The 20,109-nt window shown below is 36.4% G+C and overlaps 3 protein-coding genes across 3 annotated transcripts; 2 read left to right on the top strand and 1 right to left on the bottom strand.

Moving 5' to 3' along the window:
• The first annotated feature begins 4,122 nt into the window (after positions 1-4,122).
• On the top strand, positions 4,123-6,411 carry LOC110714909 (putative F-box protein At3g16210). Its single transcript, XM_021893465.1, has 2 exons — positions 4,123-4,468; positions 5,002-6,411. Exon 2 carries the CDS (start codon positions 5,152-5,154, stop codon positions 6,004-6,006), a length of 855 nt encoding a protein of 284 aa, XP_021749157.1. The 5' UTR covers positions 4,123-4,468; positions 5,002-5,151; the 3' UTR covers positions 6,007-6,411.
• A 1,463-nt stretch (positions 6,412-7,874) lies between these two features.
• On the top strand, positions 7,875-15,246 carry LOC110714744 (eukaryotic translation initiation factor 3 subunit H). Its single transcript, XM_021893285.1, has 12 exons — positions 7,875-8,054; positions 8,156-8,247; positions 10,103-10,219; positions 10,327-10,430; positions 11,112-11,178; positions 12,594-12,727; positions 12,809-12,857; positions 13,248-13,319; positions 13,406-13,507; positions 13,601-13,668; positions 14,348-14,500; positions 14,769-15,246. The coding sequence occupies exons 1-12, from the start codon at positions 8,045-8,047 to the stop codon at positions 14,824-14,826; spliced, it is 1,026 nt and encodes a 341-aa protein (XP_021748977.1). The 5' UTR covers positions 7,875-8,044; the 3' UTR covers positions 14,827-15,246.
• Positions 15,247-16,106: 860 nt separating this feature from the next.
• Positions 16,107-19,894, bottom strand: LOC110714781 (probably inactive leucine-rich repeat receptor-like protein kinase At3g28040). The gene is made up of 2 exons (XM_021893331.1): positions 17,986-19,894; positions 16,107-17,764 (listed from the first exon to the last, which is right to left on the bottom strand). Exons 1-2 carry the CDS (start codon positions 19,575-19,577, stop codon positions 16,291-16,293), a joined length of 3,066 nt encoding a protein of 1,021 aa, XP_021749023.1. The 5' UTR covers positions 19,578-19,894; the 3' UTR covers positions 16,107-16,290.
• Between the last annotated feature and the right edge of the window lie 215 nt (positions 19,895-20,109).

Below are 20,109 nucleotides of genomic sequence, written 5' to 3'. Positions count from 1 at the left end.
AACAATAATTAGAGTTTGCACAATTGGAGGTCGATTACAACAATAATCGTGGCAAACTGGCCCCTCGGTCCGTTCAAGTGGTGAGTGAAGTGCTTTCTCGCGAAAAATGTCGGGGCAGGCAAGGATTCCGCAAGGGTCGTCCTCCTCTTCCCGTGGAAGGAGGAGAAAGAGATTCAAGGTGAAATTAAAGTCTTCAATTGATGAATTAGGGTTTTAATTGTGAGATAATTTAAGGAAATTGAGAGGGAGAAGTCATTGATAACCATGATTGAGCTAGGAGATAGAAAGATGAAATTAGGAATTTTTGGAGGAAATTGATGAAGAAGAAAGGAGGGGGTAAGGGTCTAAGGGATATGGGTTGCCTGGCCTAAGGGTGTGCAAAAATGGACCTGGATCGGAAAACTGACCGGGACCGGATTGGGGGATTCCGGGTCGGTCTTCGGTCCTCACAAATTGGGGATTAGGGTTCCCGGTCCGAAATGGACCGGAAAGTATATTTTTGTAATTTTTTGGTGAAAATTTTAAATTTTATGTTTAACTTTTCAAAAAAATTAGGTACAAAACTTGTAATTTATTAATTCTAGGTGTAAAATAGGAAAGCACGCAAACAAAACAAGGCGTTAAAAATGTATGTATATATTAAGATACAAAAATGCAAATAAAAAAATGTAACAGGTCCATTTTGGTCCAAAACCGGACCGGTTGATTATGGTCTAGTCCCGGTCTCCAAAATATGTCAATTTCGGGTTCCGGTCCGATCCGGTTTTGGACCGATGCACAGCCCTTGCCGGGCAACGAGAAAGGGGTTCAAGGCAGCGACTCAAATGGGGGAGGGGGCTGCTGTCAAGGGAGGGGGATGGGGTGGCTGGTTGGTGGCCGAGTGGGGATGGTGGTTTTTTTTTCTTTTAAATTTATAAATTAATTTAATTATTAAGTAGTAAAATGAGAATTAGAGGTTAATTAAAAGAAATAAGAGTGTAATTAAGTGAATTAGTAGGACTAGTCTGTTTTAAACAAAAAAAAAAAACTTTTAAAAGTTTTTTTTTTTTGCATGTTTTTTTTTTCTTCTTTTGCAAATTTGCCTACATATATAAATTGAGGAGGAGACCCCATTTATCCCATGGATAAACAAATTGGGTTTATCTCAAGAGACAAAAGTGAAATATTAATAAAAAATATCTACGAGTAGTAAAGTTTAAAAAGTAAGCTAATGGTGGGCCTTGTGCTGTTAGGTAACGTCGTTTAGCATTACCATCTACGAGTAGTAGTATACTAATATGTAGGGGTGTACAAAAATTGGCCCGGATCTGAAACCGGACCTGAACCGACCTGAACCGGACCGGACCTGACCCGGACCTGTTGATTCAGGTCCGGTCCCGGTTCTTAAAAATCCAGGTTCCCGGTCCCGGTCCGGACCCGGTCCAAACCCGGGGTTTTCAGGTCCGGACCTGAAACCCGGGAAAATCGTAATTAAAAAAAAAAAAAAAAAAAAAAAAAAAACAAGAAAATATCTGATTCTCTCAGCCTCCCTCAATCTCTTTCATATTTTTAAGTTCTAACCCTAACTCCCTAAGCCCAAACTGATTCTCTCAGCCTCCCTCAATCTCAACTTCTCAACGCGGCTGTCCGGCTGTCCCAACTCGCTCCGGCCACCGCCCACTGCCGACACCTCCCTCATTCTCTCAGGCGATGCACACCGATAATATCTGGTAAGTATTTGCTTATAATTTTGGTATTTTTAATTCGAAATAATAAATTAAGTGTGAGAATTTATATGTTTATTCTTGTTTCAAATTTTCAATTGCTTTTAATGATTGTTTGATGTTTGCATGTTGAATTTCTTATTTTTAGTTCATCTCTTTCGAATTTCTGTTTTTTTTTTTTTGGTTTTTTTGAGTTTAGGGTTCATAAGAATTAAGAAGTTTAGGGTTTAGGGTTCAAGTGCGAAATTTAGTTTGAAATTTTGTGTTTATTATGATTATTAAGATTAATTTAGTGCGAAAATTTGTGTGGTAGGGTGGGTTGGGGTGGGGTTATGGTGGGGTTACGGTGGTACGGTTCTGGTGTGGGGGGTTAAGGGTTAAGGGGTGGCAGTGGGGTGGGGTGGGGTGGGTTGGGGTGGTGAGCTGGGGTTTTTGGGATGGCTGGATGGAAAATTGTGAATGTTGATGGGGTTGTCGGGAGTGGAGATGGGGTGCTTGGTTTTGCCTATTGTTGGTCCTGTTGCAGCAAAAAACCCGACAGATTAAGATCTTGAAGGAAGGCCAAATACAGAGGAGTATGATAGAAGGGTAAAAGTAGTGAAATATAGGAGCTGGACAGATGAAAGAGAATACGAGGGTGGTAATGAGGGGGAAGTGCTGCCTTTGCCCATACTGCACTACCAATTCGATCCATAGAATAATGAGGTAGCAATTATCAAGCTTTTATAAGTACGTCTTGAAGGATAATACAAGGAAAAGGATCAATGCTGCAGTAAGCAAGGTAAGTTTGAAGAGGCTTTGTAAGGAGGGATAAGAGGAAAAGAAGAGGAAAACTTCTGGCCTAGACATATTGATGATAATTAAGAGGATCCATTTTAGTTCAAAATAATTAACTTCTTGATTTTTGACTGTTTTCGGGCATATTTTAGTGGTTTTTTTTTAGAAGAATGATGATTTTTTTTTTAGAGTGCGAGGCTGTTGAGTTTACGGTTTCCCTGCTATCCGCCTTTTAAATGCAAGTGCTGAAACATGTTATTACCTATGACCTTCAGCTGGTGTCATCCCTTTTAAAAGTTAAAAACATTATCAATTGGCATCGAAGAAATTCCTATGTGGATCCTATATGACGTAATATGCCACTAAGTGCACATTTTCAACCGAACTCAACTTTAGTTTTCTACCTAACTTTATTTTTCCAGTTTGTAGTAGTTTAGTTTAAACCTACAAGTTTTTTGTTTGTAGTTGTTTGTTCTTTAGTTTTGGTTTGAGATAAAATGTTTTCCTGGAAAATAATTTTCTCATCTTTTCCATTTTTCTTTGTTTGGTTTGTGAATGGTGGAAAACAATTTTTCCCAATGTTAAAATTTTGCATCATTAATTATAAGGTATGAATTCAAGGAGAATTGGACAAGAAACTCTATTTACATTTGAAAAACTTGTATGAAATACTTAAACCCTCTTCACTGTAGTTTGTTTATATCTTAATATGACTTTGTTTATACATATTTGTGTAATATTTTTGTATTGAAGATGGTTCAAGCGTTACTTTGCACACAAGATTGGCTTAGAGCTAAGGAAGTGCCAATTGTTGATGTGGAAGAAAATTTGAAAGAGTTAGAGGAAATAGAGAAAGGTAGTAATAATTTTATGTATTTGAAATTTTGTTACACCAAATTTATTATTTCATTGTTATCAATCATTAATATATTCTATATTGTATTTTATTTAGAGGTGCAACGTGGTGAATCTAACGATGTAGACGATGAAGTTGTTTTCGTGGACTCATTAGTGTGAATCACGCGATCAAAGGGAAAACAACTCGTTGGAGAATTTATGTATTCCTAGTACTTGAGAGTTGAGACTTAAGAGAATTTATGTAATTTTATGAGTTTTCGTGGACTTATTTGTATTTTCGGTGGACTCAGTGGTTGGTTTGCGGAGGAAAAGGAAGAATTCGATTAGGCAAACCTGAAGCGAGAGAGAGCTTCTCGGTAGAGGTAGTCAAGCTAAGAGCTAGAAAGTAGCAACCCGTAAAAGCTAGCCAAAAGGCATATGAGGGGGGGGTTGCTCGGCTCCGCTCGGACATTTGTATTTTTGGTGTTTGAGAATCGGGACTTTATAGACTTTATGTAGTTTTGTAATTGATAATTTTGGTTTGTATGTAATCATTAAATTATGCAACAGGTCTAAAAATCACAAAACAGGTCCATATGCAGGTCCAACAGGTTTTGTATTAAAAAAAAAAACGAAAAAGACACAAAACAGGTCCATTCAGGTCCAAACCCGGACCGGACCTGATTTTTCAGGTCTGGCCCGGAACCGGACCTGTTAATTCAGGTCCGGTCCCCGGTCCTCATAATTACCCAATTCAGGTCCCCGGTCCAAACAGGTCCGGTCCAGGTCCGGTCCGATTTTGGACCGGTGTACACCCCTACTAATATGAGTTGAAAGAGGAAGATTAAAAGACGAAGGCACATATTTCCTCTAAAATTGAGCATCTTTATCCTACTTCTGTATCTCTCTCTTATCCCTCTAAACAAGCACTCTCTAAAAGCATATTTATTCCTATCTTTTTTTTTTTTTTTTTTTTTTGATACTCCGTAGTATTTATTTTTGACACCTAGAACTTTCCTAAACCCCTCATACCAAACACCTGGAACTTAGTACCCCGTATTTGTTTTTGACACAACAATTCTCTCTCTTCCAATCCTCTAATAATAGTGGCGATTTCAAAGGGAGTTGCGATTGGAATTTCATTGTTGCAGGTACTGCGAATTTCGTTGTTTTGTTTTGTTTTGATTTCCTTTATTATGTAATTTTATTTGTTTTCAATTTTCACCAGTTTAAGATTTTCTGTTTGTGTCTTATTTGGTGGGTATGCAGTAGTTTATTGAATCCCAATAGCATTTTTTGTGAATGTTGATGAATGTCGTATGTTTGGGATTTCTATGAGATGTAATTTGTCCTCAATATAAATGATTGATTTATATCTTGTTGATGCATGTATTTGATGTTTGTAATTTCTGAGGAATTGTTGAAGTTTTTACATCTAATTGAATAATTGTTGTTTGCTATTGGAAAAATTCTGTTTTGTTTGGTGTTTCATGCATCTTTCATTATTGAATAGCTGTGATAACAAACTCAATTAAATATGACGAAGTTTGTTCATCAATCTGGTTTTGAGGCAAAAGTATATCTTATCACTTATCTACATAATATGATTGTAGAAGCCAATTTTAATATTAATTAGGTTTTAAGGGATGTAACGATTGAATTTTTGGCTGAAAAAAACTTGTAGTCAAATGAAGGTTGGGAAAACAAACTACGTCCTTCTCCCTGATGATTTGATCGGGGCATCTTTTCGAGGCTGTCAGTGAAAGACTTGTTACGAATAAGATGCGTGTGCAAGTCATGGCGTGCCCTCATTGACGACTATAGCTTCATATTGATGCAACACCATGCTCAATATGCTACTAGCAAAGCAGATGGCGATGTACCATTCCTCCTTTGGTTTCATATGATGTTAATGCATCCAGATCAATGCCATCTTTTTTCTAAACACGGAGGGGATGATGTTCTTTTGAATTTGATATCAGATGTAGAACGCGATAGAAGATTTGCTCTCACTGTTGATCCTAATGTAATAGTGAACACTATATGTAGAGGCAGCGGAAATGGCATTATTTGCTTTAACATTGAATTGTTTAATAATCAACTAGGGGACTTTGAATTCTATTGTGGGTTGTGGAATCCGGCCACAAGAGATTTTAAGATTGTTGCATTTCCAAAAGCCCCAGATCAATTGTTGCCTCGATGTTCTTGTGTTGTTGGCTTCATGTATGATGCTTTGTGTAACGATTTCAAGATTATGGCAAGAACTTGTATCGTGTCTGACTCTGACAGCCCATACATAAATTTGGCCTATGATATCTTCTCACTAAGCACCAACTCGTGGAAGAGGCTTAGTAATCAGCCAATTTACTCGGGTGCTCGTGGCCCTGGCCTTGCTATTGTCTCACCTTCGACCATGGATGCGTTTGTAAATGGTGTTTATTATTGGATTGCCGACTTGTCTAATGATGATGAAACCAAGGATTATATCCTTTCTTTTCAGTTAAGTACCGAGACGTTTAAGTTATCTGATCTACCACAAGGGATTGCTCAGCCCATGAACATGAATATAGATCAATTGTTCGGACGGGAGATTGGTCTGTACAAAGAATCCCTTGCAATATATGTTACCCAAAATCCCGAGCAACAAGTTGGTCACGTTGAAATCTGGGTAGTTACCGAATTTGACTAAGTGGGAGCTCCAATAGCATGGCAGTGCTTGTTTGTAACTGCACCAATTCAGGTAAGTTCTGGTCCATACGTCGTGGGATCACGGCTGGATGGTGATCTCCTGGTCAAAATTGATGACATGCTTTGGGTTTATAATCCCGCAACAAACAAGTTTTCGGAAAGGAACATAGCAGTTTCGCAGTGCTTTAGATATGTAGAGAGTCTATTTCCTCTAACAAGGAGAGTGATCAGGGGTTAATAGTGCTTCATCTTTTGCTGTGGACAATGGATTTGCTTCAAATTGTGGTTTGGAATTTTGGATGCTCCTTCTTACAAATCAAACATATTCTTGTATGTTGTATTAAATATTCTTTATGTTACGGTCTCTATATTATGTATATTGCAGTATGATTCTTTCTTTGGTTTACAGTTTACACTCTAATTAATAGAATTGGTCCAAGTCCAACTTGTATGTGGAAATGTGAGAAATGGAACTAAGAGGCTAAGCAGACTAATAAGAATTGAAAACTTAGTACTTGTGTCCTTATGTTCTAAAATAATGTTTATTAAATTTAGCCGATATGCTCAATTAGCCTGGGCTAAATTTGGTCTACTAACTCATATGTTCGATTTGTCAAGTCGAGTTTACAAGCCACAGACTCATGGCCTCATGGGGCAGGTTATATAGCGATAATAATGATCATGCCGAGTTGATAAATCTATGCTTATCGAATGTGGAATCAAGTTTACTTTGATTCACATTATTCCTGGCTCGAGCATGTTCTTAACAACTGTAGCTAATGAGGACTAATCAAGTCAATCTACCATATAGACCACCACAACTCGAGGGAGTAAAATACCATTGATCGGCACAATCCATGTAGCTTACCTTGATTTGCTTGAGCAACTTTAATTAAGTCAGTTATAATTTACTTTCAACATTCTAGCTAAATCCCTTGTGTGGTTATATTAGACTATACTTCTATATGATCCATTTTGACCCCACCCCTTTGATTTAACTAGAGCTCGATTTACAATTATAAGTGATTAAGTTTAAATTAATACACCCCAAAATTCTAATCATTTATGAGATGGATCTTACCCTTAATCAACTTTCTATTAATTCGACAATAATCCAAAATATATACATGTAATAAATGTAGACCATAATTTAAAGTACTGGTATAAATACCATTGTATATTATCTCACATGTTTTTGCTGGTGTGGTGTATACATAGTACAATACTTCTTAAGACTCATACAATGGACTCATGCAATACAACTATACAAGTGGTCAAGTGCATACTATGCTTAGATCTAAAGGTTGAAATAATTCCAACATGGCAGAACAACCTAAAAACCGAAGTGATTTACCCTTAAAATTGCAAGGACGCACTAATGTTTCATGAGAAAAATATAATATGACCTATCTTGACTACAAAGAAGATTTTATACAAACCTGATTAGATGTGTCAAAATCAAATCCGATTGACTGAAACTGATCTCACTAAAAAAGAGAGCTTGTTCTCATTTATAAAATGAGCAAAATTTAATGAGTAAATAATCTGGGTATATTTAACAAATTCTACACTAAAAAAAGCTCAATACAAATTTCGACTCGTATACACACAATAATTTAGGGTGATTCAACTTTGAAATAGAATTGACCCGACCCGACCTGATCTTACCGAACCCGACCGAAATAAACAAAGTAACTAAATCAGATCCGCACACTCAATTTGATACAAGAACAAACTCGTTTTGAGTGGGCCAAAACCGCTTAACAAAAATTGTGTAACGAAGTTTACAACTAACTTAAACTCCTAAAGAGACTCGGACTTCAACTCATAATTAAGCCCATAAATAAACAACTAAAAAAACCAACAAAAAGAAAATCAAAATTAGAAATTCTGAGCGTAAGAAAAATTTGGGTATCTAGGGTTTATCTTTCTCTCTCCTGTTCCTCTTTATCACTCCAGCAGGAAGAGATACAAACTCTTTCACTTTCATCAAATTCCTTTCTTTCTCTCTCTTCCTGTTCGGAGTTTTCACATTAATCATGGCGAATCGTAAGAATTTCTAGAATTTTCTGCAATTTTTTTCAATTTTTTTTTTGTATAATTTTTTGTTTTTTCGATTGAAGTTTGAATTTATTAATGGTGGTTTTCAGAAGCTCCAGCACCAATTCGATCGTTTCTTCAAGCTGCTGCGAAACCGGAAGAAGCTCCTCTTCCTCTTCGCGTTGTTCAGATTGAGGGCCTGGTCATTCTCTCTCCTCTTTTTTATTAATTTTTAGAAATTTCGTTTAATTTGATTTAGTTGTGAAAGCATTGTTTTATGCGGAATTTGATTAGGTTTTCCGAAGAATTTTGGTCCTTTTTTAATGGGATTGATATAATTAGATGTCTTAATTCAAAAATCTTATTGTTGGTTTAAAGTTTGTATTTTTATTGTTTATCCCTTGAATTCGAAGATTGCACATCTCTTTGATGCAATTACATGCCTCAGAAAACCAAAATTTGACTTTTCATCTCCATTATCGTGATCACTGGATTTGCGTGCGAGTGAAACATGTTAATATGTTGAATTATGTTGTGGAACTGGATTGAATCGGATGGAATTGATGGAGGTATAGGATGATTGTAAAGTGTGTAGGTGTTTATCGGTTTTGCAAAAATTATAGGGCATTGGGTTAATCGCTGAAGATAATTACAGCGTGGATATAATTGAATGGTTTTGGATTTGGGTAGGTGATTTTTGAGCTGAATTTGAAGATAAAAATGGTGTATGTAAGAAGAATAGAATGAAGTGGATGATTCAGTTCTTAACTGCAAGCTGTAATTTAGCAACTGACTAATGTGGGGAGGAGAGGAAGAAACAAAATCAATGAGTTGTTTATGGATGGAAATGGGAGGTATATTAGTGATGCAGTAATAATAATATTGATCAACGGGACACTTTTTTTTTTCTTTTTCCGTTTTGATAGAGGAACAGGCCTTTAGTGAATAATACAGAGATTTTGATTTAGGATTGTTTTTGTTTTGATAGAGGACGATGCCTTGAGTAAGTGAATAATACAGAGAATTTGATTTTGGATTGTTTTTGTTTTGATAGAGGATGAGGCCTTGCGTAAGTGAATAATGCAGAAATTGTGATTTTGCCATAAACAGTTGTATTTTTATTTTTAGTTGCTAAAGGTTAAAATTAGATTTTGCAAATTTGATGTTTTGGAGTACTTAAGACCTAAGGTTAAGTGTTGGTAGGAGATGCTGGTCTATAATAGGGATGAATAGCCACCAATCCAGTTCATTTCTTATAGATATGATATGGAACATCACTTGGATATGAAAAGAAGTGGGTTGAGTCATGCAATCCTAAAAGTTGAAGTGTTACTAGCAATTTACTTACAAGGTTGAGGGAGAAACTAAATTGATGAGTTGATTATTGATATAAATTCATTGGTGCAGTAAAATTGACAATGATGGTGAGTTCATAATTAATTTACGATTAGTGTCACTATGTAGGAGGTTGGGATCTTAAAGTATATGTGTTTATGAAGTTAAAAGTTGTTTATTTATTTTTTTTGATGGATGGCTAAGACTAAATTTTTCTGTATGAATCGGTTCAGACTACACGTAGTGGTGCCAAGGAATGATCATTGGGGCTGCTCAAATTTATATGAAAGATGTGGTGTGGAACACCCACTATGAATGAAAAGAAGGCTGAGTCAAGAATTTCTTCATTTTGCATTGAGTCATCTTTCTTTTTGTTTTTCACGTGGGGTATTTGTCAATCAATCTATAGTTGTTGTGTTAACATTGGGGAAGATTATTAATGCATTTTGCTAGTATATGGTTTTAATGTAGTTGCAAGTTCTAATTTTCTCTTAATCGAGAATGTGAGTCAATAGGTTGGTAGTTTGATGTTTGACTTTCATGCATATAATTTCTACATGTAAAATTATACTGTATTTTATAAGTAACAAACACGAGGTCACGAGTAGTGTGATATGTTAAAAGGGGGTTTCATTGAATGTAATCTCTCTTGTGTATATGGAGCTGTAAATTAGTAGGTTTCTAGAATTCTGACATTTTTTATTGACATGTAATTTGAGCAGGCAATACTGAAGATAATTAAACATTGCAAGGACTTTTCCCCAGCTTTAGTCACGGGGCAACTTCTTGGTTTAGATGTTGGCAGTGTACTTGAAGTTACTAACTGCTTTCCCTTCCCGGTATGCAAAGTGATTTTTCTCTTATTTTCGTTGTCTTACCCTTGTCCTATTTAGTGAGCTTTTTTTGGGGGGGTTATTGATGTCTATTGTCATGTAATCATGCTTAGATTAGAGAAGAGGATGAAGAGCTGGAGGCTGAGGGTGCAAATTATCAACTTGAAATGATGAGGTGTTTGAGAGAGGTTAATGTCGACAATAACACTGTTGGATGGTAAGCTCTGATTGATTGTGTTGGTTATGTTTCTGCCAAAGAATTTGTGTTCAACATATGAATTATGTTTGATGTTTAGTAATCACACATCAACTCCCTATCAAGTAGTTGTCCTTTATCCTCAATATTGTAATTGGTAGTTGCAAGAGCTAATTTATTCTATTAATCCTGTACCTTTGAGTTGTTGTTACACTTAGCACTTTTCCTTTTGACTGTATTAACTGTTCGTATTGAAGTGATGAACTTGATCATTTAAGTGTTGCAAGTCAACGCCATTTTCTTGGCATTTGCACCATCCTGTGTCCCATAGCTCTACTCAGTTGGGTTGTAGATAGCTGGGCTGGGGGTCTCTACTTGCTCTAATTAAACTACTACAGATACAAGGTTGTTTATGTATAGTTACCTTTGTCAGTTATATGTCGTAAAATAGCTTATAAACCGTCTTGGTGTATACACTATTTCTAGATGAGACTACTAAGGTAGCCTGAGCGAGGACTCTTAACCTGCCTTCATAATGTTTTCAAGCATGTGTCTTTTAGCAACCTCTAAACTAGTCTTTGTTCATTGGGGGATAAGGTTATTTATATTTCATCATGCTAACCCCAGCTTGTAAAAGAATTTTAATCTAATTGTTGCTGCTGCTGTGTTCTCTGCCTCATTGGGATAAATGTAACATTTCAGGTACCAGTCAACCTTGTTGGGGTCTTACCAGACTGTGGAACTGATTGAGACTTTCATGAATTACCAGGTAATTCTAATTTTACTTCTTTACTGCACATGCATACAGTATCCAGTGGTAGTCTATTCATAATGGGTGACATTTTGATTGATTTCAGTCACAATGGTGCTTTTGACTTGTACTATACGTATCCTAAAGTGGTACATTAATAAATCTTATATTTAATCTTTAGTGTTTCCATGGCTGCTTGTGCTGAAATAAACTCAAGCCTTATTCACCATTCTTCTTGGGGAAATTATCAATTGAAATGTTTTCTATATTTAGTTCCTCTATGTCGACAATCGACACTATTGTTTGATCTTACATTATTAGTTGTAGTAGTACTCTACCATGTTTTAATTAGTTTGACTCGCGCGACAACTAATTGTTTTAAAACTAAATTTTGCTTTCATTTGTTTGGAATTTTGTATTATAAAATGAAAATTTTGCATTTGACTTGTGCTGTCAACCATTATCAACTTGACTAGTGTTATTTTCTATTGATTTTATAATTGTATTAAGGATAATCTTGCTTTAGTACCTCTTAAGTTGGTGTTTGGTTCGCAGAATGGAATGGGTTTGGAATTAGGATTGAAACTAGGCATGTATGGGGTTGATACTTGATACCTTCTACCATGTGTTGGTTCAATTAAAAATTGAAAATAATCCCTTAATTTTGTACCTAGTGGACTGTATGGTATACGCCAAACCCATCTGCCCCTTGAATTTTTGAACCCCATACCTTCTGGGTTTGAGTAGGAGTTTGAAATTCATAATTTTGTAACCAAACACACACTATAGGTTTACCAATTTTAATTCCATATTTCTTACTAAAAAACCGCTTTTTAAACACTACATTAGACACATTGTCAACCTTTGTAACTTTTTATATTTTTTGAAAGGAAGGATACACATCAATTATATTTTCACATTTTTTTGATAATCCAATGTTCAAATTTTGTGAGATTTGCCATGTAATATTAATGCAAGTGCCAATTTTGTGGTTTTGATGAAGTTCAGCCAGCATTATAGACGTTCTTATTTCTTAAGTTATTCAATAAGGTTGACAACAATTCAAGTAGCGTTTTCTCTCAGCTGTAACCCATTTGTAATAACTGTATTATTGACCTTTGAGGTTCTAACAATAATTTATATTTTTACGTTAAAAGATTGCCCGTAGTCTTCAGTATGGTCACTGATTTAGTTTTAATTTTTAAAATTTTGTTTCTATTAATTAGCTTAATGGATGCTGGGTTATTGAGGTTCATCAGCTATTTGCTCATTGTATCATCTTGTTTACCCTTTGATTGTTGTTGTTGTTGTGTGTGTGTATGTATATATTATTTTTATAATTATTTATTTAGTTTTTTTTTTAAAATTTTTAAGTCTTCTGTAGGCTATTTTTCAGTTTTGATTTTTTTTTGACAGTTTTAATGTCATTGCAGGAAAATATAAGACGTTGCGTTTGCATTATATATGATCCATCAAAGTCAAATCAAGGTGTCCTGGCTCTGAAGGCGTTGAAGCTTTCAGATTCTTTTATGGAGCTATACCGCAGCAATAATTTTACTGGAGAGAAGTATGTCTTTTTTGCTTGTCCAGTTTCATTTTCATGAATAAAAAAAATCTCTTTACTCATATCTGGTCCTTTATGTTATAGGTTGAGGGAGAAGAACTTGACATGGGTGGATATATTTGAAGAAATTCCTGTAAGTAATGGTTCCTTTTCTTTCTTGAATTGTAGACAGTTGTCTACTTATTTGTATTCGCCAGATGAATCATAAAGAACAATATCCTGACTTTCTATTCTCTCTCTGCAAGCTTAAGAAGGAGTACATTTGAGAGAGATGTACCTTATATCTTCTTGGGAAATGATATTGCATTGTGTTCTTTATAGATATCTTTCTTCACATTCAAAGAATTTTACGTTTGGTAAAGCTATTTGCATGTAGGCCTAAGGAAATCACACTACTCATTTGCTTTATAAGGGGGAAAAAAGGAATTAAAGACTTTTCTGTACTTTGGTGCTTATCCGTGTGGCACTTTGAGTGTTGTTTGCTTAGGCTGATAGATTTATATACCAACTTTTTTCTTTGCAGATTAAAGTCTCAAACTCGCCTCTTATAAGTGCTGTCATGACAGAGCTGGAAAATGATTCACCAGTCACCCAGGTGTGGTTTCTTCTTGTGTTTTGCAGAATTTATTTTCCCCCAACACTTTTGTGTAGGTACTTATGTGGCTTGTACTTCTATTGTAGTGTGATTATGATCGCCTGCAATTAGCTACCACTCCATACATGGAGAGAAACTTGGAATTTTTGGTTGAGTGCATGGATGATTTGTCTATGGAACAGCAGAAGGTTAGATTTTCAGGCTTTATGGAACTTGTTGTCTGTTAGAGTTTCCTTTCTGTTTGACAATAGTCACTTTATTGTTTTTCTCTTTTGTTGCAGTTCCAATTCTATTATCGGAACCTCTCCCGGCAACAAGCTCAGCAGCAAGCATGGCTTCAGAAAAGAAGGTAATTTAAGTGATTTTTGAAATAGCTACCTTTAGCCAAAGCAAGAGCGTTATAACATTACACAGAGTAATATCCCCTTCAAAGCTAAGTTTGGGTAGAAATGAAGAGGCTGCCACTGAATCTTAAGATTTGGCAATAAAAGCGTTGTGGGTACGTAATTTGGGAGAACCGAACCAAACTGATATGATATATATACTAGGAATTTACTCTTGGGGATCTTAAGTAGGGGCTTTCCTATTACCTTGGAAATTCTGCTTAGTTTTTATCTTTTGATTACTATTATTGCTACTGCTAATATTTCTCTTTTACCATCATGTTGGATTTTTAATTTTTAAATTCTTTATTGTTGGCATTCCCAATATTGTCGCTGTTGTATTATTGAATAGATCATGGGATTAGTGGTTGATTGAAGACATGTGTGTTCTGACCTCCGTAGATCCTAGACCCTGCCAGCAGTAGAACTCATACCCATTGACTGAATCAGCTGTTAAATGAATTTAGTGTAATTATGATACCTTTTGATATTATTTTATTAAAGTTGTCTGAATTGAAATATCATGTTTGCAAATGGAAAGTGTTCTGCTGAGAATGGTCTAATGAGATATAAGTATAACCATGACACATTTATATCTTCTAATGTTAATTTTGTTCTCTCATTCCTGCAATTTGTTTTATGCAGGGCGGAGAACATGGCCCGTAAAGCTTCTGGAGAAGAGCCTTTACCTGAGGAAGATCCTTCAAATCCAATCTTTAAGCCAATTCCTGAGCCATCACGACTGGATAGTTTCCTCATAACAAATCAAATTGGCAATTACTGCAACCAAATCAATGGGTATGTTGAAACTACAGGATAGTTTAGAACTTTTTTTTTCGTTTGAATAAATAATGAACTTGGGGAGCCCTTGTGATTGTGAGAAGAGTGAGCATGTATCAGTTGCCTATTTTTCACAGCTGCAAGGCTTTCTACCTTCAGCATGATATATTTAGATGGTACTTGTGGAGTTTTACTGCCCTGAGTTTCTGCAATTTTTTCTTTCTTCTTTTTGGAGGGTGTGGGTCGGTGGGTAAGGAGTTTTTAATTGTTTTTGGTTATGTTGCAGGGTTGCTGGACAGAACTTCAGTAGATTGTATTTGACCAAGGCATTGCATGAGAATTAAAGTGCGGATGTGGTGAGCCTCTCCCACAGATCTCACAAATACATTATTGCTGCCTGAAAATGCTGTCCTTAATGAAATACTATCATCTGGGAGTTGGTGTCAATTTTCGAGGAATGGTGATTTGTAGACTAGTTCATTTTTGTCTGACCACATTCTTGGTGTTTTTTACAATTTAGTTATGTTTGTATTATACACTTAAGGTTGTAGGATCATTGCTTAGATCTGAATGTAACAAGGGGATGATTAGCTGCAATAGTGCTGCTTTGCCCTTTTCATGGGGTTTCTTTATTTCAATGTGTACTTTTTATAAGGAAGCTCGCAAAGGCTTAGTTTGTATACCATCGTTGAGTTAATTAATGCCGAAGAAAATGTGAATTCCTACAGTCTTGGATACTTGTGGAATGAGTTATGATTTGAAAATGGAAAGCCTTGAAATTTGCACTCTAGTTAATAACTTGGTATGGCTGCAGGCTAGATGAATTCAGCAAGGCTTGCCTCAATGGTTATATTTTATTAGTACTTGTGGGAATTCTGACGATTAGGTGGCTCGAAATCCTTAATAAAGGTGACCTACAATCTCACATGTCACAATTTTTATAGCGTTTTTGTTTTGTTTTGTTTTGTTATTGAAGGGTTCGGCGAAGTTGTATCTCTGCATATTGCTGTTGCATTGTTTGAATTATACCATCAATGTGACAACTCATTTTCGATTTTGGGACTTGGGAGTATTTTATTTTTGTTGAACAAGATTTGTGTCAAGGTTAGCAAGCCCTACTAGTCCGACCGTGTGTGGCTATCAGTTTCGGTTTTAATGTTAATCTAGGAGGTAGGGGCTGTTATATACTTATATACTGCCCAAAGCTATTGGATGACGATCTATAAGCAACTGGGTTGATGGCAATTACAGTTAAGATCTTGTCAACCTTTCAAAGCTAAAAAGGAATTGAACAAGACTTTATTTTAATACTCCTTTAAATTGAGTTTTACTAACCACGTTTTAAAAATAAAACTCTCATTAAAAATATATTTTATTGATCTAAGAATGTTTGTCTTCATTAAAAATAACACTCTCTACCCCTTTTTCTTTGCCCAAATTTCTTTTTGGGATGTTCTTTTGGGATTGTATCAATAAAAAAAGACGGAGGGAGTATATGATCGGATTAAATTATTATGCGGCTATGTCAAGAAAATGACATATTAATACACAACAGTATATTGCATACATGCATGGCCAAGGTGATCAAGTGATATACTGATATGTATCCTTAAGAATGGAGCAATTTTTATGAGTATCTTAGAAACCACATTGCTAAAAATCACTGTTTCACCAAAAGACTAACAAACACTTATCATATGCAAATGACATCAGGAAAGTTGTTACCAAATCCTTGTCCAAAACATTAAAATAAAAAACAAAAAAAAATTACAATTTCTTCACATCCTAATGATCCTACCTACTTAAAGTCAGTAACCTTCTTGTCTCTGAGGAACTGGGGTTTTGATCACTTGAAGAATCTGAACCACCTCAGACATCGAAGGCCTGATCGAAGGAACTTGAGAGGTACAAACCAGTGCCACCTTCAAAACAGGCAACACCTCTCCATCAGGGTACTCCCCCATGCTATGATCCACACAATCCAACACGTTCCCTTCCTCGAGTAACACTCTTACATGATCATTCAGTATCACCACATTTTCTTCCCCATATTCTATAGGCCTTCTTCCTGTAATAATCTCAAGCACCATGATTCCAAAGCTATATACATCACATTTTTCGTCAACTCTCAAGCTCTGGCACACTAATTCAGGGGCTGCATAACCTGGTGCACCCTGAAATCTATTGCCGGCTATACTATGATTGTCAAACCTGGTAAGCAGTCTAGCTAGTCCAAAGTCAGAAACTTTAGCATTGTAATTTTCGTCTAGTAAGATGTTGCTTGGTTTCAAGTTGTAATGTATGATTGAAGGGCTGCAAGAATGATGCAAATGAGCGAGCCCCTTTGCTGTTCCAAGTAAGATTCTGAACCTTGTATCCCAAGAGAGAGGAGCTAAGTTTAGCGGCCTTTCATGGAGCCTGAATTGAAGGCTGCCGTTGGTAGCATAGTCTGAAACCAAGAGCTGCAACTGAGGAGTCCAATAGTACCCCCTAAGAGATGCCACATTTAAGTGTCTGACCTTTCCTAGAGCTCTGACCTCCCTATCAAAGTCTTCCGGATACTGAAGTATGTTGGACTTGTAGAGCTTCTTTACTGCCACGGTCCTGCCTTCGGCTCCTATAGTAGCCTTGTAAACAGTGCCAAATACCCCTCCTCCGATCTCAGAGGCCTTGTTAATAAGAGACTCAGGGTCAGCAAACAGGTTTCCTGATGTCCTTGTATCAAAGAGGACTAGTCTCCCTACTGAGGGTGTTCCTGACCGAGATGAGCTTGAGAAAATGCTTTCCAACGCGTTGTCAATGAAAGCAATTCTCCTCCTTGCAGAAGCATTTAGTAGGGTTATGATAATTACCCCAATTACGATTATTGCAGCTGCTGCTATCGCAATGATGGCTGAGATACTGAGGAATTTGTGATGATCTAATCTTCGTGCTATCTCGTTCCCCTCATCGTTACCACGCATGCTGTTGGGATATGCATTGGGATCAAGGACTAATGGCTTTTGTACATTCAACTTGCAAGGACCTTTTAGTAAGGGTGAGCAAAGTCCCAAGTTTCCTTGTAATGCACTTGCATCCAAACTCGGAAAAACTCCCCCTGGAGGAAGCCTGCCAATGAGCTTGTTGTAGGAGACATTAACTGCTAGAAGATTTTGCATTGTACCTAGTTCTTTAGGCATCTCCCCACTTAGCTCGTTCGACTCCAGCCTTAGAAACTCAAGCCCCTTTAGCATTGACATAGAGCTCGGAATTGGACCACTTAAATTATTGTGAGACAAACTCCTGTAATTCATAATTTTATGCAATCATATCAGTAAACATCCTAAAAAAGAAAAGAAAGAAACATAAATACTCAAGTTTGGTACAATTTCCCCTGTTTGTTAATCTAGAATAGTTCTCAATTAATGCTAGACTATAAATATGAAAAATTTGCAAGCAAAAACTAATGTTCAAGGCATCAAAGCTATAAAAAAACAGAATTTACTGGATAAATGAGTACTTACAATAAATATAGTGATGAACAATTGCCAATTTCCTGTGGAATAGGGCCAGTCAAGGAATTGTCATCCAACTGAAGGATAGATAAGCTGCTTGTAGAATCACACAAATCACCAGGAATCATCCCATATAATGCACTACCTCTAATGTCTAAGACTGTTAAATTCTGAAGGTACCCAATTTCTGGGGGTATCCTAGAATGAAGGTTATTCCTAGACAAGTTTAAGTACCTTAAGCTAGAGAAAAGTCCCATTTCTGGTGGAATTTCCCCTGAAAGATCATTATTTGACAGATCCAACACAAGCAAGGACTCGAAAACCTGACTCGAGGCCGGTGGGATTGAGCCTGAGAACCTGTTTTCTGACAAGTCTATTTCTTCCAACCCCATTGTAAACAGCCTTTCTGGGATGCTCCCATTAAAGAGGTTACCCTTAAGTTGGAGGGTTTTTAGCCCACTGCATTGAACTATTGAAGTGGGTAAATTCCCAGTAATCTTGTTGTTTGACAAAATGAGAGATTTAAGTGATTTAAGATCACCCATTGACATTGGCAAAGCTCCTGTTAAACCATTATCTGAAACATCTAAATGTTGTAAATTGGTCAAATTTCCTAACCACTGAGGAAGTTCACCATTTAAGGTATTGTGTGCTAAATTTAGGAACACCAAAGATTTTAGTGTACCAAATGTTGTGGGTATATTACCAGCAAAGAAATTACTGCTAAGATCGAGTTTAAGCAAATGTGGGCATAGACTAATGTCGAATGGTATTAAACCCGAAAACTGATTACCTTGCAAGTGTAATTCCTTGAGATTATGCAAGGTATATACACCAGTTGGGATATTACCAGAGAGTTGATTATTTGACAGGTCTAATAATCTGAGCCTATTCAGAGCAAACATCCCACCATTTTGGATAAAAGGGTTACCAGAAAAATGATTATTTGAGAGGTTTAATCCATTTAAGACACTACATTTAGATAGTGTACTTGGTATTGGACCTTCAAAGGAGTTTCCTGACAAAGAAAGGTAGCTTAAAGATGGGAAATTTTGGAAAATGTTATCAGGCAATGGACCAGATAACATATTCTGAGAGAGATCAAGGTATCTAAGAGACGAACCGAGGCTCGAAAATGAACTAGGGAGTTGCCCTGTAAGTTTGTTGTGACTAAGATCAAGTGTTTCAAGGTTAGGAAGTTGGGCTAATTCTGGCCTTAATTCACCAGTTAGATTGTTGTTAGATACTGACAGTACCTTAAGTCCCTGCAGCTTCTGCAACCCTTTTCCTAGCCGGCCCGAAAGGTCTAGCCCTGTTAGGTAAACCCCAGAAACCCGGCCCGTGGCCGGGTTGCATTGAATGAACTTCCAAGAGCATGGAGATCCATCATCCTCAGTCCATGAGCTCAATGCTGGTGGGTTATGAAGTTCTGACTTGAACACTATTAGTCCCAAAATGTCGTCGTTGAGATCGATCGCCACGTCCTCGTAGGCAGCCCTAGAACATCTCATGGCACAACATGATAGTAGTAGAAGGCACACTATGAGCTGAAGAGTGCTCATTTGCAAAAAATTTCTTTGAGTAATTTTTTTTTGGTGCATAAAGTTATGTATACATAACTGTAACTAACTAAAATATCATATAATAATTAAACTTTGAGTTAGTCCACTAAAAAAAAAAGGTGAAATCCTTACCTAAAAAAGAATTGTGGGTGATGAAATTTTAGTGGGTTTTTTGCAGGGAAAGAAAGGCAGATGAATCAGAAGAAAATTGATTGAAATCTTTGGGAGAATGTTTTGAAAAAATTATGGTGCCAAAAAAAAAAGTTGGGTGTAATGTGTAAAGAGAAAGACAAGTCAAGTAATTGGTCCAAAAAATGCATGTGACACCATATCAGAAGATAAAATAATGTGTATACAGCATATAATGCAACAAAATGTTTACATCCTCTTGTCTAAGGCATCCTATCTGTGCAATTTTGTCTCTTTTTAGGGTTGATTTTATGGCTATATTTTTCCCATACTTTGGTGTTTGAAATTAGTATACAGTACACTTCATTAATGACAATGGGAATATTTTGGTACTTCACTGTTAGTAGCTTGTAAAGCTATGACAGTAGTAAGGCTGATGGGT

Source organism: Chenopodium quinoa, unplaced genomic scaffold (genome assembly GCF_001683475.1).
Source record: "Chenopodium quinoa cultivar QQ74 unplaced genomic scaffold, ASM168347v1, whole genome shotgun sequence".
NCBI classification, from domain to species: Eukaryota; Viridiplantae; Streptophyta; class Magnoliopsida; order Caryophyllales; family Amaranthaceae; genus Chenopodium; species Chenopodium quinoa.
Note: the sequence above shows the minus strand (reverse complement) of the source record. Positions and strands in the feature narration are given on the sequence as shown.